The following is a 17,008-nucleotide window of genomic DNA, read 5'->3' as shown; positions in this document are numbered from 1 at the left end:
CCTTTAGAATAGCTTTGTTCAAGGAAATACACCTAAGAACATCGGTTGAAACGAACTTTTTTTCAATGTTAAAGGGAGATAAAGCCAACATTAATACTATGTAAATTACATATTGAGTTGTTTCCCTTGGATATGGTCATTCTGCAAATCACTGACGCCCTTACTGTTAAAAACATTAAAAAAATACCGTGGTGTGCAAACGCTTATGATAGAAAGAGCTACGGACGCAACTGATATACATTGCAAAGCTCATTGTTTGAATTAAGCCTTAGTACACAGTTCTAAAATCCCATGTCTCAAAACCTTGATGTCAACTGTGCAAGATATTTAAAGCTTTCTGTTCGATTACTCAGCTGAATGATCGGTAGCGTTTACCGAGGAACTGGCAAGGGACACAGTTCCAATGGAGGAATCGGAACAACGCATTAAAATGCGAATCCTTTCTGAGTCGCTGTGGTCATGTCGGGCCTTCTGCATGATCAAGAGCACGTTTCCAGTGATAATCCATGGTCAGAAAATACTGCATACTGCATGAAGATAGAAATGAGAAGGCATGCTAGTATCTTGCTGCAGTTCTTAGATTTGACTTTGTCATTTCTTTTGAATCTGAAAATGTGTTGAGTATCATCGTAGCGCTAACGAGCCTTTTATTTCAGAAGGAAGATATGGACTTACTAAATGCCGTTACAGAGATAAAGACAAGTTTTCTCGACTGAGCGGAATGACTCTGCAGTGTGGCTTGACCGATACAGAAAGGCAATGCGTATAATCAGAGACTTCGGCATAAAAACATCTATATCAAGGCGTGTTGGAAGGTAAATGCATACAGACAACCATGATGCAGAATCTGTCTTGGATTACTTTGAGTTTATGGTATCAATGTATTTTTCGACCATTTTGTCTGGAAATGGCAACTCACATTCTACAAAATGAAGTCCGTTTTGCTACCAAAATCTACCCAAAACAAGTCAGAAGTGCCAGTGCCTATTTACACCGCATATTCACCAGAGCTTCATGGCACATTTCAGATATTTAAAAATGAGGTAACAAAGTAGAAACTACACTTGAATATTGCCAGTCAGAAACCACAGACTTCAGACCACTCTTATACATCCCTCCGTGTGTAAACACTATTCTGTTTGTGCTTCTGACTATGCCTCCATTATCTGCATTTTGCGAACGCTCATTCAGTAAAATGAAAGCATTCAAAAACTACTTTCGTTCAACAATGACAAGTGATAGAATGTTTCTCTATACACATTTAAAAGGATGTTTGCAAAGATGTAGACCACGTCTTAAATGCTTTCTCTTCAAGAAAATGCTGAATATGGACTTTTTCTGACCCAGTGCCAGCTCTTTACGATTCTATAAATTAGACCTTTTCCTTCTATATCAGACAAAAGTTACCGAATAATTATTGTTAAATGCGAACAACATATTGTAGCGGTCGTTAGAAATGATTAATAAATAACTGAACCCAATGGTGAAAGGGGTAAGTTCACTAATCCTACTATTTTGCCCTGTAATTTCAAATATATTAAATACTTAAAAAAATATCATTTACGTCTTCTTTCAAATAGACTAACCTTAGAGCTTCTCAAAAATATCAATAGATCAGTTATATACACAGTATGTGAATATTTACATCGCTATAATCCAACCCTAGTTTCGCCAAAAAACCTGAATTTTCGCTATTTTTCATTGTTCAGGTGAATAATTCAGTATCAGCGCATCCGTGTACCAAAACATATTTGTATCAGTGAAAGGTTAGTTAAAAACCAACAAAATGGCGTATGTACAAGTTTGGTACACAAATGCGCTGATGCTGACATTTGATAAAATACGTTTCCAGGTGGAAGGATCGGAGCAGAAAAATGTCTATACCCCACCCACCTGATTTATTATAAGCTCATCCGTAAAACATGTTCGTTTACCGGTGAAACAATCGTCATCACATGCCTGTTAGTGTTTAAACGTAAACATCCTTTCTTTATAAAAGTTGAACACATAAATATAATATTAAGAACTCGAATGAAAACTATTATAAGAGCCTGTCACGGACGTAGATCTACAGACACGATATAAATTCAAGCTTTTAAGCATGCATTTTCGTTTGGTTATAGAGCAGTTTGTTTACAATTACATGAAAGTTTTAACACAGTAACGTTTCTGGTGACGCAAAAATATAACGCCAATACGTAATTTTCTATAAGCACGTGGTCATTACCGAAGTAGCATCATTGAAGTCACGTGCAGTTTTCCCGCCAAAATACAAAGAAGATCGTCTGCTTCCGGTTCTATTAAGACGGTCCGATATTTATGCATATGCATTATTTCACTTTATTCACGTTTCCATCTTAACGTTCACATATGTAGGTGTTTTCAACCAAACCTTAGGAAAATCTTCCGAACAATGTACTGAAATATGGTTTCGGAAGAATCATATCGAGTCATTAAAACGTATCATGACCCGACGCCGATAAGACTTGTCTTTTCTTTGGACATGATTTATGGAAATTTGTCAACCGGTTTTAGAATAATAATTTCACACAATACATGTTTTAGTAAACTTGTTTTATGGACTCTGACCTCCAGATCGTACGACAACAAAGAAGAAAAAGTTAGAGATCAGAAATCTATTGCTATATTTCTAAAGGTTTTAAAACTTAGATACTGACATATTATGTTATAGAAACACCTAAGAATTAGTCGATTTTGCGATTTCTTTCCATTCAAAATATCGGTATAGTGTAGGTAAACTGCCTTTATATTTATTTGACGACAGTTACGCGCTTATTTCTCAGTGGTGTATTGGTCAGGACCGCAGGAAAAATTTTATTGCCGCGGCGGCCCGGGTTTGATTCCCAACTCGGGAATGTTTTTTTCTCTCTCTATCTTGATTTGCATTTTTAGACAGATTAGAAACAAACTCTCGTGTTCTAATATTCAAAATATGACCATAATATAACTTTAAGCTAAATTCTGGAGGTCAGTGCCTTTAAATGGCTAAACGCTAAAGTAACAACTCGTGATCTTTTTGTCCATATTCTGTTTAACATATAATGGAAATAATTAAGAATGGTAATGTTTAGGAAACGATATGATATATTACGCAAGTCACATTTATTTTACTTCATCGTAAAATAAGTTTTAAAAAAGTTTTCTTTTTACGATGCTGGCTTTGTCATTAATACTTTAAACTGCATTTATGATAAGTCTGTCTATCATTTGCATTAATCTGTGGGCAAAATATGATTGGAAACTATTAGAAGATAAGTTCACCTTGCAAATCAAATGTACACGTGGCTTTTGTCTTTTATCATGCTCAACATAAATCATGCAAGTATTTTAAAGAAATTTATGTTCACTATTTATATAGTTTAACCTTGCAGTGATATGCATGTGAATTAACTGAACAATTCGACAGAAAAATAGATAAACCGCGCATGAACAGTTTAAATAGTTCAATTACATGTAAGGCCACATATAATAGGAAAGAAAACATTTGCGTAATACTGCACTAAATATGATTGTGTGCGACATTAGTGGCTTCCCATAATTATAAACGAAAATTATTCTGTTGGGAATATTATGATGTTGGTTTTCTTAGCGACTTACACATTTTCTTGTAAATAAGGTTTCCAAATCGGCTAGTGCTTCACAAATATATTGAAATACCCGAGGCAAATATGTCCTTAATATGGATGATGACGATATGTTATTTACGTCGGCATCGGATAATGAAATCGGTACCATTGATTTATTAACATACGATTATAAGTGGAATCTGTACGCCCGTTTAAAATATTTGTGTGAGCATGAAAAAATTCGACTGATCTTCATGCAATTTTTTTTTACTCAGTTCACGCATGTTTTCGTTTCGGCCAGCATCGGTTTCATTTAGCTTCATTCTATTTCTTTTCACGGCGTATGAGAAACATCCGTCACTGGTTGCATAACAAACGTCACATGCTTGTCAGAATACACGAGTGTGAATGAAAGGTGGGGAAAATGGAATTACCAATCGGTCTTCACGGGTATTATTGAATTCTACACAAGTGCGAGATATCGTACATAATCGGTGACACGATTCTATTACGTCAGGAAATGTTGATGGACAAACTTTCGGCGATTAAGGACGCTGACTGTAAATTCAACGGGAACGAGACAGAAAAATGAAATATTTAATGAAAAGAAATAAAAATGATAATATTTTTTACATCGGTGATGTAAAAATTGCGTTCCGAAAATATCCGTAAGTTATTAAGAGAGGTGATCAAACACCCACCCATCCATATTTTCAATATTTTTACAATCAACCCACCACCCATAAAGACGAATTTTCTGAGGACCACCACCGATAATTATGATTTTCTGATGAACACCACCCCCCCCACCCCCATAATTATGATTTTCAGATGGACCCCACCACCCGTCAATAAAAAATTCGATTGCCGTCCGACACCCCCTTACAGTAAATTCTGGAATCGCCCTAATTTCATTTAAAATGTAAATAAATACAAAAATATCTTACAATATGTCATAAAGTGTATACCCCAATAACGAACACCATATCATGAAAACGCACACAAATTGTTTTTCCGCTGGAAATGACAGACAACTGCTATAGGTAAAGCCAATTAGAAATATATATTAGTCTTACACGCGTAACTGTTGGTAGTCCATCTGACTCAGTGGTAGAGCGCTCGCTTCACGTACTGAAGGTCCTAGGATCGAGAAAAACGAACGGGTAATTTAGCTTTAAGTGAAATATTCAATGATATTGACATTGTTGTTACCATGACAACATCAAATTATTTGACTGTCTGCTATTTTACAAATTATTTTGATAATTATTTCATGACAAGTTATAGTCTGCTTAATTTTGTATAGAGCATCTACTCTTGTAATATTTAAAACTAAAAGAATGTTTTGCCTCAGATATGCATGGTTACCATAGCAACATAGCCTAAGATAGGATGGAAATCGAAGCAACTTGCATTTCATCACTGTTGTGTTGTTAATGTTTATAACAGCAGTGTTTGTTGTTTAGTAACACATTATTAAATGCCAATTTTGCAGTAAAAAAGGATTTTTAGGTAGTTAGCATTGTTGCCATAGCAACCATTATGATGTCCTTCAGCTGGAAATGAGTCAGGTATTTGAACAGAATATATATTGCTCTATCACATGTGTGTAATTTATCTGTTTCTGATTTTGGGCAAATTTTGACCTTTAGTGAACTTACCCCTTTGAATAGCTAAAAGTCAAGATAATTATTGGTACGATTTTGTGCATGGTGTAGTATTTTTAACTGAGGGAAATCAAATGTAAAACTCTAGTTTCTTAAAGTGTAGTCCAAGATGTTTTTCAAATATAAAATAGTTGTGGAAATGGTCGCTGAATTAAATAGAGCCAAATAAAAACCAGGTCAGTCCTGCCTATTTTGCATTGTTATTTCTCAATGCCTCTAAGTCGTTCTTCGGGAAACTGTGAGTGAAATAGGTCAGTACCGGCTTCTGACCACAGTTTCAAATTCTGGAAAAAAGTCAAAATAAATTTATAAAATAAACTGCCAATCATTGCTGGAGAGGTACTCGGATGTGCCCAGAATGTATCACATGGCATTTAAATACCAAACAATTTTCCGGGGAGCATGTCATCGAACTCCTAGATTATGTGGCAACACATGTATGGCGGGAAAGGAATGCCCCTGCAAAAGAAAATAAATCTGACAAAATCAGTTTCCTTATTCATAACTCGAAGGCATAGTAGATTCACTTTATATGATAAATAGTGTTGTGTATTCAAATGTTTTCCAGTAAATTCTTTTACACAGCTATGACTCAGTGAGTAAATCAGGGTTTTCTGCCAATATTCTCTGTTGTGTTTAAACAATACAATCATATTTTGTTCTTTTATCTAGTACCCAAAGACTTTTGAATCTTTGTGAATTCCGAAAGAATATTATTTGACATCGGTGCGTGAAACAACGGTAAAGTATTAAAGCTGAGACGTCACAATGTTATTTATTACGAAAAACAATCATATAGTGTGCTGTAAATACAGAAGCCTCGCGGCAACTTTTGTATTTCTTTAATATAAAATAGAATAGTTGCTCCTGTACGTGCACAGCACCTTCGAAGACTATGTACGTGTTCAGCGCCATTCCGTAGATTTCAACATTCTCTTTTTGGCAGCTTTGCTTTTTGCCAGTTCTTTACATGTTTAGGCTGAACTGTGTATTTGGTTAACTTTTCATGTAATTGTACAGTCATTTACTTCAGTAATTTGTATTTTCTGGACAAAATTGTATCCGTCCGTGGATAGCGTCATTCCAAAACTTGCGAATGTATTCAAACTTCCCAAGTGTTCTCGAAAAATATAGGTGAATAGAACAAAGTATGGGTACCGGAGGTAATCGGAAGGTAGGGGGCATATGATAGGATATATTAGAACATCTTAACAAAGGTTGATCAATAGAAATACCTGGATTTTCCTTGCGAATCGGGGAAATTATCGGCCATTTTTCTGCTGCCGTCATAAGTCACGTGTTCCCCCACACTGATTATTGTCACATATTTTCAGGGTCATTATACAAAGACATGCTGTGAAAAATAATGGCATTAAAGACATATTTTGTTCACAAGCTACGTATATACCATGCACAAGCAGAAAATTGATCAATATGTACAAAATAAACGTTAAAGGTAAATCATACCCAATTTTTTAAATCTGAAAACACGAACAGTCACTGCATAAAGTTTATGTAAATATAAAATTAACAAGCGTATTTGTATCAATAGTGCAATGCATTAGATTTAAAAAAGTGACTCTGTTTACACGTACTGCTAAACACTTTATAAATGTGTACAACCACAAAAAAATGGAAGTTATTTAACAATCAACTGTTACTGCATAACATTTATAATGAATGTAGCTCTACATAAGCTCAATAGATTTATGTATTTAGTAAAGTTTAACATATTTGATGAGGATTTTCTAAATTTTAAGCTAATACCTAAAGATAAAGTATTTTAGAGAACCATGGCCATTGAATATCTTTAAGAGAAGACTCACCGCACTTAGAGCAAGAAACGCAACCAAAGCCGCAGACAATACTAAACTATAGTTTAAGGACGTAGCGTACATGATGCTCTCAATACCAATTCAAAAAGACATTTGGATTCTAATGAAATCAGATGAATATGAAAATGGGGTGTGAGGAGGGAGGCCCGATGTTGATGTAAAACTAACAATTTAAAATAAACATCTAAAAGCAATACGGACAAAAAGCGAGTACTCAACGCATTACCGCTTAGAAACGGTCAGTGACCTTTGCAAAAGTGAATACTGAGGGACGTCACGTTTTGGTCATACTCTAAATTGAACAAAAATATTGGTAAGGCAATGTAAATAAAAAGCTACAATATAAGTACATGGATACATGGTTGTATGAAGACATAAAATTACTAAATAAAATACTTACGAGCGTAATTGTAAAAGGGCAACTAAGCAAATTGCAAGACAAAAAAAAACACTTTTCTACGTACTATATTATGTGTATGGCTTGGGAGTAAACATCATGGACAAGTAGTTATCACACTATCCAATAAGAATGCGTAGTGATTAACTTTAAATAGAGAGATTAATATGTACATGTACTGTGTTTTACCAGTTTTTGCCTTGTATCCTTTTTAATGAGTTTTTATTAGTATTTACAAATATATAATTGCAAACCATCCTAAAATATTATAATATTCCAGGTGTGGTAAACCCAATTATCGTCTCTGTTGTATTTCGTTTAAACACTGGAACGACATGTTATGAAATTTACTATTTCGCAGTTTGTGATAGCGTAAATTTTGTTTAACTTCTAGTTTTGAAATACAAAATTTTCTATGATAACAACCCTCAAATTTACAGCAAGCGCTTACAAAAGCGTGGTGCTTAAAAGTGTCTAGGGTAAAGTCGTCTCTTTTATATTTTTGAAAAATGGTATGTTTTTATAATAGCAAACAATTATTAGCCGCCAGCCGCCTTCTTTGTTTAATAGGAAAATGAATATGGCCGTGTTAGAATTCTAACTTTCCATTAAAAATATTAAATTAGACAATTCTTAAGTATGAAACACCCTTAGTTCATGTAGAGGGGCGAGATGGGTGTTGACAAGGATAAACATCGAATAGGATGAGTCATGTTTAGCTATGAATTTTTATTGGTGCTTCATATAGATCTTCTCACAGACTTTATTTTCATCATAACAGCAATCTTTAAGTGCCGTGTGGCGGCCGTAAAAAGTCTCTCTGCACTTGGATTTAGTGTCCTTATGTATTCTAGGCTTTTGGGATCATGGAGTCCATTCAATATTTATGTAATAGAGTTCCGCATAAGCCGGTGCTTGAAACTGAACCGCTCGTCCAATCAGATCGTGCGTTACAGCGCAGGTACTGCCAACTCCAAGATGGCTTCCAACAACTCAAAATACCGTGAAAGAGAAATATGTTGCTAGAATATAGTAATTCGTTGGATCTGAATGAGGCAAACTGTGGAATTGCAGACCTTTTTATTTAAGTGAATGATAAGTGTAGCGATATGCCGTCAGATTGTGTCTGAGTCGCCGAAGCGACGATATCCGATATTCCACATTGTTTGGTAAATGGACATATAGCAGACTTTACACCTTCTAATAAGTACTGTTTCTATAGTTGAGATTTTTTTCAGGGTCTTAGGGTGGGAATGGTGTGGCTAAGCAATGATACTTCCACCTGTGTTCCTTATTGTGTATTTCTCGTTTCAAAATACGTTGTTTTGTTGTAAGAACATACCGTTACACTATAAACTATAAAACGAAAGTGGAACTTTGTTATTGTGCGTCACTGAAATGTCATGACGTCACTTCTGCTTGCAGACGTTAATTTCCCGCGCTTTGTGTACATACTCTATTATATGAAAGAGTGCTACAAAAAATTATTTCTATTTAGCTTTATTTATTCAGTTAGTTTTAAAATACGGTATACAAGAAAAATAATCCGTCAGAATAAAAGGGCTTATATTTATACGATACGCTGAAATCAAATATCAAGTCATGTGTTTACGAATCGGACAGAAATATCTATCACTCTGCCACCTGCAGGTGCCCTCGGGACGGATATTTCTATCCGTGAACACATGACAGATATTATCATTATTCTGCATGAATCAGAACTGGACGACTAGTGTGCTTAGAAGTGATACATAAATCACCATAATACAGAATATGTCTCGACCAGGATGTCAACCTACAATTTCCAGATTTTAAGTATTTTGTTTTTTCCTGTTGAGCTAAGTAGATTGTTGAGACAGTAAACATCTGTTCAATTTATCTGATTTTTCTTCGTCTCGACCAGGATGTCAAGCTGTAGCATCCTGTATCCTTAAGTCTTTTGTTTTTTCCTGTTGAGCTAATAGATTACAAGTAGATGCAAGAGATGTACTGTAACAATGAAACATAGGCCTATCTTCTTTTTCAGTTCATTTAAAACAAATAATACATTTTTTCTTTTGTTACATGTTCTCTTACCTAAGTGTGAAAGAAAAGAAGAAGCTTGTACGCCGTTAAATAAGTATGATAGGGTATATGCTGTGTAAACAAGGACTACTTTTTTTCATACGCATTTGGTGGTTCAAATCTAAAGGCTTTCCCGAGTGTCTTCGGTGAATTCAGCTCAAATCTGCGGAAAAAGTAAACGGTTATGAGACATTTTTCTTCCCAATATTATTGTTTTAGGTCAGTCATTTGCAGATAATGCGGAACAGGTCGCGCAAGGTGTGTATTTTGGGCAATTTTTGCCTCAAAATTAAGTGTTCTGAAACCGGAGGCAAGTTTCGGATTTGTAAAGAAAAACCTCCCTAAAACAATTTTCCGGGGAATCCTCGTCAGAGGTGCTTCGCCATTTACCAAGCCACTGGAAGCAAGTTGTTGAGATTTGAATTATTGAGTAGTCATCTCCTCGTTGTTTTTATTGTACAGTAAGTTGAGGGTTGATTTTGTCGGATAGCTTTTATGTTAATCTGATTTTTCTGTAAGTTTGTAATTACGAGTGATCATGTCTTAGTCATGGTCATGCCACCTCATCAGCGGTAATAATTGTCAATATACAACAGCATGGATTGAAGTGAATTATTGATATCTCCTTCGACAGCGTTCAGCTCTGCGGAGCCTATCTCTGTTACTCACTCCGATGACGTACACTTGGCCATTGACCTGTTCATGTGAGAAATTGTCACGAGTCATGACTAACAGTCTACTGGTTCTTACTGAAATTCTTTTGAAATCTGACAAGAAAACAACAAAACAAAGAGTTTTTTTTTAATGTATCTGACTTTAATGGTGGTATTTAATAGGCTCCAACTGACATCTATGATCTGCAATGAGCCCCTTGCTGTCAACACTTTCAGTGCTTTGATTTTATAAAGAATATGTATTGTTTCATACTGTGAACAACTGAACATACTGATCCGACAGTGTGTCGTTCAATTTGAATGAAACGAAAGAAATATATGTTAACTTAATTAATATCTTAGTTTTAAAGATTATATGCTACGTTGAATATAGCCTAGGTAACCATCACTTTACTCTTTTGTTATTTGTTCATTGAATTTCGATATTTTGCGATTGATGTTAAGAACATCCTTTTGACATTCCCCTTTAAAAATGCGAAGTATCTGTAAAAAGTTATACCGTATGAAGATTCCCTCGGTCGGAAGTATTAATTAAGCGACTGAAATCTAGATATTATTTCGAGAGAAATATTGTTACGTTGATATCTCTTGTGTTATGTCATCTCAAAAATGACGTCACCATATGCTTGTAACGTTGTTATGTTTTCATATCCATAGGAACAATATTATGTTTCTGCATTGCGAAAAAGAGTTCAGGTCATTCAAATGAACGGTGTAAATGTTATGTACAGATCGGCCCGAATCGACCCTTGGCACTCAACGTAGTAAAAACAATCGGCCGAAATCGGCCCTTGGCACAGAGGTGGTTAAGCATTGCTAGCCAGATAAAAATTTCCAGTAAACTCCAATTACAAAATTTTGCTTGAGGTTCATCTTTTTTCTTTCAGTCTTGTAAATATGTAAGCACGCGATTATATAAATATATTTTGCGGAATATATCTTAGTATGTCCAGAAGTTCTAAAACAGAGGGTACATTGATCAAATTCTACATTGTAGTTTTTATTCTATCTCTAATGCGCAGAACTACCGTAATTAAATCCACGAAAAGGTATATATGTTGTGATCATGGTATTTTATTTCACAACAAAATTAATGGTTTCATAGTGCGAAATTGTGTTTGAAGAGTTATTAAAGCAATTTTACATGAATCTTAAATAGATCTATATGAGACATTTTCCGGTTCAGAATTTTCTATTACATGTTTCAAGAAAATAGTATTGAAAGTTTTGACTGTTTTCCATTTCTTTTTCTTTTTGAACATTCTGTATAACTTACAAGGAAAATTTATTCCAGATGGGCAATTTAATACGCCCTTACTTAGAGAATAAATGCAGTATAAACCTACATTAATTTTTTTGTGTGTGTGAGATGATACCACTGTTTTACTGCTATGGGAAAACTAGAGGTGCGACATGGCCATTTATTGGTCTGTGTTCAGTAAATTACATGCTTCATAATACGTGAAAATATTCATTTGGGCAGTCGGCAATCCTCGGACGAGGTATATCATCTCCGTGAAAGTTTCATTAAAGACCATTCGTCCTCCACCTGTGACTCCTGTGGAGAAGGTACTTGCAGAGAAAAGGTTGGTACTGGTGCTGAATCCATGAACTCTGGTAAGATTAAAAACAAAACTGTTGAAAGAAACGGCGCTAAACCGAAACAATCAAACAAACCAACATAAAAATTACAATAGCCTTTTTTTTCTCCACCACTTCTACTTACGTAGGAGGAGACCGCCTCTTCTTATTACGGAATTACGTAGGAATTACGTAGGAGAACAGCTATATAATAGTCGGGCGACTCCTGTCTTCATTACTGCGCAGTTGAGATTATTTTGACATATAATTGCATTGTTTCTATTTAGTGAAGAAACATGGAAAATATAATTCCGTTCTTGGCACTTGTGTCTTTGTATGGGGCAGTTTTGTTAAACGCGGAATCGGTGATTGAAGATGAACAAGAGAATTCAAGATTTCATTTCGACCACAAGTTGTTGGAAAATTTTGTACGCCTCGAGAATTCATTTAAGAAAAGGTTAGATGCCCTTGAAGAGCGTGCCAACAATTTGGATGGTGGTTGTAAGTATAGTGACATATAACATCAACTTTTGGTTTTAAATGTTTTAACTGAGCTGAGGTTTAGATATGAAAATGCTATGAGGTATACGTCAGAAAATAACCTTGATCTACTTTAACCACGGGTCCGTGGATTAATTGTATTGATACCAATATTGTATAGTGGGCAAATTAGGACATAGTCACTGTTACAAAAAAAAAAAATCCACTCATACTTTCAAGTAAGAATAAAATGAATCAAATGAAAGTTAAGGTAGCTGACCGGCAATGACAATCGGCAATTTACATATTCTCCGTAGGCGATTTCGGCTTTTTCCGTTCTTACGGAAAGCCTACGGTAAGTATTGTGCGTCTTAAGGGGATTAACATATTTCTTTGCCAAACTCCTCCAATATCAATCACACGGAAATTGCAGAGGGTCATTACGGATCAGTTACCTTAAGCTTAATAGGGCCTATATCATAGGGATTGCATACGTTGGTAAGGTTACTTTTATTAAAAAAGAAAAACAACTGTTTTAGCCAATTACTGATATTAGAGTAAAGAAAACATAGGGAACTGCAGTGGATTTTTTTAAGTATGAAGACTAGGGTTATAAGATTAGGATCGGTGTAGAGGTCAGGTGTTTACAAATTGATTAGTACGGAGTTTAGACGCATGTTTGTTTCGTTTGCGATTTTAAAAGAGGGGCATACCGTGCATAGAATTTCAGTTTTTCGCTTTTCTTGCGCTCATATCCACAAACACTTAATTAAGGTCTAATTGCCTGAAACAGGGACAGATATCGCTTTCTCAAGTAGTCTTAATTACATTGAAAGTTCAAGATTAAAAAAAAACTGATTAGGAGACCCATGTCAAAACACCGGCATCTAATTTGTCGATTTTTTGGCCTGGTTTTCCAATTGACAAAGCTGAATTTTTGCGAAATGCCTCCAAGCATATATCTATACCATTTGAAACATGAACCATTCATACAATACCTGGTGAAATAATCGGAAATGTTGTCGTGTTGATATATTTTTCATAAGTGTAGAAAACCACTTACCGTAAATGAGTTTCGTCTCAGGCCACAAAATTAAAAAAAAAATATATGTAGTCTGTTTTCTATTTCGTGTCGAACAAATAAATACCATGGAATTATTTTTTATTCAACTTCACGCATTGTATAGTAGCTACTCCATCTGAATTATACTATTGTGTTTATCTATAAATGTGTTGTGTGTTTTTTTTCTCCAAAAATCAGAAAGAAGTTCAAAAAATGCTATCGTAGAAAATCTGAAATAATTACGAGCTTTTGCGAACGAAACTAGGTTATTTCATATACATTTTGGTATACTTTAACATCAAGAAAAAACAAATTCGGAAACATTTTTGTCATCGACGCGACAAAACAAAACCTAAGTGATACAGAACGAAGCATAAAAAGCGGCACAATAAAACATTTATTTCCCGTTGGCGTGCGCGCCATTAAAAGATTTCATTTTGGCACATTGGCGCACCCGCTAAGACAAAATAAGATGTTTCGTTATGTCGCGTTGGCCTGCACGCGGCTATGTAGCACACTGCGTTGTGTCAACCTGGCATGCGCGCTAACGCAAGACAATGGAACATTTTATTTTGTCTTGGTGCGTGCGCCAACATGAAATCTTAATAAATGACGCGCACCCCAGGATGAAATCTTTATCTGTGGCGAGCACGCCATTTCAAAACAACGAAACATTCTATTTCATCTTTGCGTGCGAGCCAATGCGCCAACAGGAAACGTTTGTTGATGGCGACAGTGCACGATATTAAATGTTTTCTTATATCGCGTTGGCTTGTGGACAGTTATGTAGCACTTCAAAATGTGTCAACCTGGCATGCACGCCAACGCAAGACAATGAAATATTTCTTTTTGTCTTGGTCGGCGCGCCAACATGAAACCTTTATTCAAGGCGCGCACGCCATCGCAAAACAACGAATTCCTCTTTGCATGCGCACCAATACGTCAAATGAAACGCTTTTGTTGGCGCGGATGCCAGCACGAAATAAAATGTTTCCTTCTGTCACGTTCTATGTTTCTTTATGTCGTGCTGTTATGTTGTAAGTTTCTTCAAAACGACAAACAAAACTTTAAAAGTTTAATTATGGCGCATATGCGCGTTCGTCGGGACGACAGAATGAAATATGCTGCATTAAACATGCGCACGACATATCGACATAACGAAATCTCCTTAATCAGCTGCCATATATATTTCAGGGAGAAACACGAATGCAGTTGCCTTCACAGCCGTTTTGGACCACGAAGTTATAGTGAAAGATGGTGAAACTCTAGTATTCAATAACATTCTCTATAACGCAGGAAATGGTTACAACACTGGCGTTTTTACGGCACCTATAACAGGAACCTACATATTCGCACTCCATATAGAACACTGGGTCACAGAAGCGCTAACAGCTCATCTCATGCTTGACAACACAATGCAAGTCAGTGCCGTGATACACCCAGAAGGTAAAAGCCAGCAAAGCGGAAATACAGCTGTTATTGAGCTTCAAATAGGGCACACTGTTTGGGTCAAAACAACTGCAGGTCAACTTTACGGAAGCAAAACATTTCATGGAACAACTTTCAGTGGCGCTTTATTATACTAACAGAAACAGTTTCCATAGCAACCTCTTTCAGTCTTAAATTTAAAACTTTTATTTACTGCCTATGCTTGACATGATCGTCATAAAATTCCTCTGCTTGAATAGAGACTTAATGACTTCAATTTATTTCTTATAAGAATAGATTTTTCCTTTGAATCTTTTTCTTGCAGTTATTAAAATGATCTAATGTTGTTGCGAACTGTTAAAGTAAACAGTATTATAGATCTAACGAGACGAAAGAAAACTGGTGTATCATTTCATGAATTTGCAAGTAAATGCGTATCTACCCAATTTTGGTACTTTGTTTTTTATTAGCTTGCCTTAGCACGAAGCTCTCGGGGTTATTATAGGCTAGTGTGATCACTCACTGTCCTTCCGTCCGTCCGTTCACCCGTCTGTCCGTGCACACTTTTCTTGAGATGACATTTCCTCTGTAGTTTTGCGCCTTATAGGGGCCACTAGGGTTAGAAATAGAAATATTTTTAAACGACAACTTATCATAGACCGCTCGATGGATCATCATCAGACTTGATCTGTAGCATCAGTATTAAAACATCTCTCAAATTTGTTCAGTTGTGACTTTTGACTCCTTTCAGCGGGCTGTTAGAGCTAAAAACAGAAATACCTTTAAAAATAAACTTCTTCTCAATAATAAAAACAGAAAGAAAAAAGAAAACAACTCTGTATGAAAAATGACGACTTCTTTTCAGATCTTTACTAAACTTTGTCTGTAGCACCGCTGTAAGGATTTCTTCCAAACTTGTTCAAATCGGACACCTGGTCCCCTTTTAGGGGCCACTTAAGCTAAATATATAAATCCCTTTAAATAACTTGTACTCACGAACAACTGAATGGTTCTGTTGCATCATAATAAGGTCTTCTCCCAATATTTAGGGTTTTTCATCTCCTTAAGAGGGCTGCTAGAACTAAAATAAGAACCCTCTTTCAACGAATTATTCTTATTACCGCTGAATCTTTGTCAGACTTTGTCTTCAGCATCATATAAGGTTCTCTTTCAAATTTATTCAAATGAGTCAGCTCGGCCCCTTTAAAGGCCCTCTAGAGCTAAAACTGCAAAATATCTTCGAACGACTTCTCATGAATGGATCTTTATGAAACTTGGTCAGAACAGAACAGAGAGAGAGAGAGGGGTGGGGGGGGGGGAGGGGGTGGGAGGGAGAGAGGGGGCACATTCTAGTTCCTGCTAGAGCTATAAAGAACCACTTGACGGATCTTCATCAAGCTTGGTCTGTAACATATTGTAAGGTTCTGTTGGGGTTGGGTTGGGTGCACTTGATTGCTTTTAGGGGCCAATTGAAGTAAAACTTTAAATGATTCTGTTTCTTTAAAAACATGACCGTCAGTATGATTTTTTGGAAAGCTTTGAAAATATTCTCCGCTTATACCGCTTGCTAGATATAAAATTAGTTCCTTTTTTAAAATTATTCACTTCAGCTATGAATATCAGATGAGCGATATGGGGCCAACATGAACCTCTTGATCCTAAATATCACCGAACTATAAAAGGTGTTACCCCGCCCACACGAACCTTTACCGCACTCCCCCAACCCAGCTGCCCCTGCCCCAAGCCCCCGCTCCCCACAAAACCAGTTGAATCCATTGAAGCTTGGGCACACCAAGCACAACCAGAATTTTTAAAAAAGGAATAATAAATCCAGACACATGCCAGTCAAGATGAAGCATATTGCTTTGTATATATACACATCAAGGAGCTAAATTAAAATACGTAAAATGATATCAATATAACCGAACCACTACGGTTGCCTAGTGGTAGAACGCCTGCTTCCAGTGCGGGAGTTTATTGGTCTGCTCCATGGCCGTACCGTACCAAAGACGCTCATGATTAAGAGGTTATTACTATGACTGATAAGCCCTGTGTCAGGCTAATGAGACTGGGTAGGGTAATATGTCACATGTCTACGGCGTAATATTCCAGTCAGGCAGCACTACTACTAAGTTGGGCATTACGCTCACTGCTAGAAGAAGACACCGTAGTTTATTTGACACACACATACACACAGACAGAGACACTATGTACATATGAGCCAAATCATGA

General features: G+C 36.1%; 2 protein-coding genes across 2 annotated transcripts in view; both read left to right on the top strand.

The window, feature by feature from the left end:
- The window catches only part of LOC123541799 (uncharacterized), a 326,932-nt gene that overhangs the window by 297,873 nt on the left and 12,051 nt on the right, over positions 1 to 17,008 (top strand). The window lies entirely within an intron of this gene.
- On the top strand, positions 12,035 to 15,222 carry LOC123541775 (complement C1q-like protein 4). The gene is made up of 2 exons (XM_045327367.2): positions 12,035 to 12,306; positions 14,543 to 15,222. Exons 1-2 carry the CDS (start codon positions 12,102 to 12,104, stop codon positions 14,932 to 14,934), a joined length of 597 nt encoding a protein of 198 aa, XP_045183302.1. The 5' UTR covers positions 12,035 to 12,101; the 3' UTR covers positions 14,935 to 15,222.

Source organism: Mercenaria mercenaria, chromosome 19, assembly GCF_021730395.1.
Source record: "Mercenaria mercenaria strain notata chromosome 19, MADL_Memer_1, whole genome shotgun sequence".
Classification (NCBI taxonomy): Eukaryota; Metazoa; Mollusca; class Bivalvia; order Venerida; family Veneridae; genus Mercenaria; species Mercenaria mercenaria.
The sequence above is the reverse complement of the archived record's forward strand: the minus strand, read 5'-3'. Positions and strand labels throughout refer to the sequence as shown.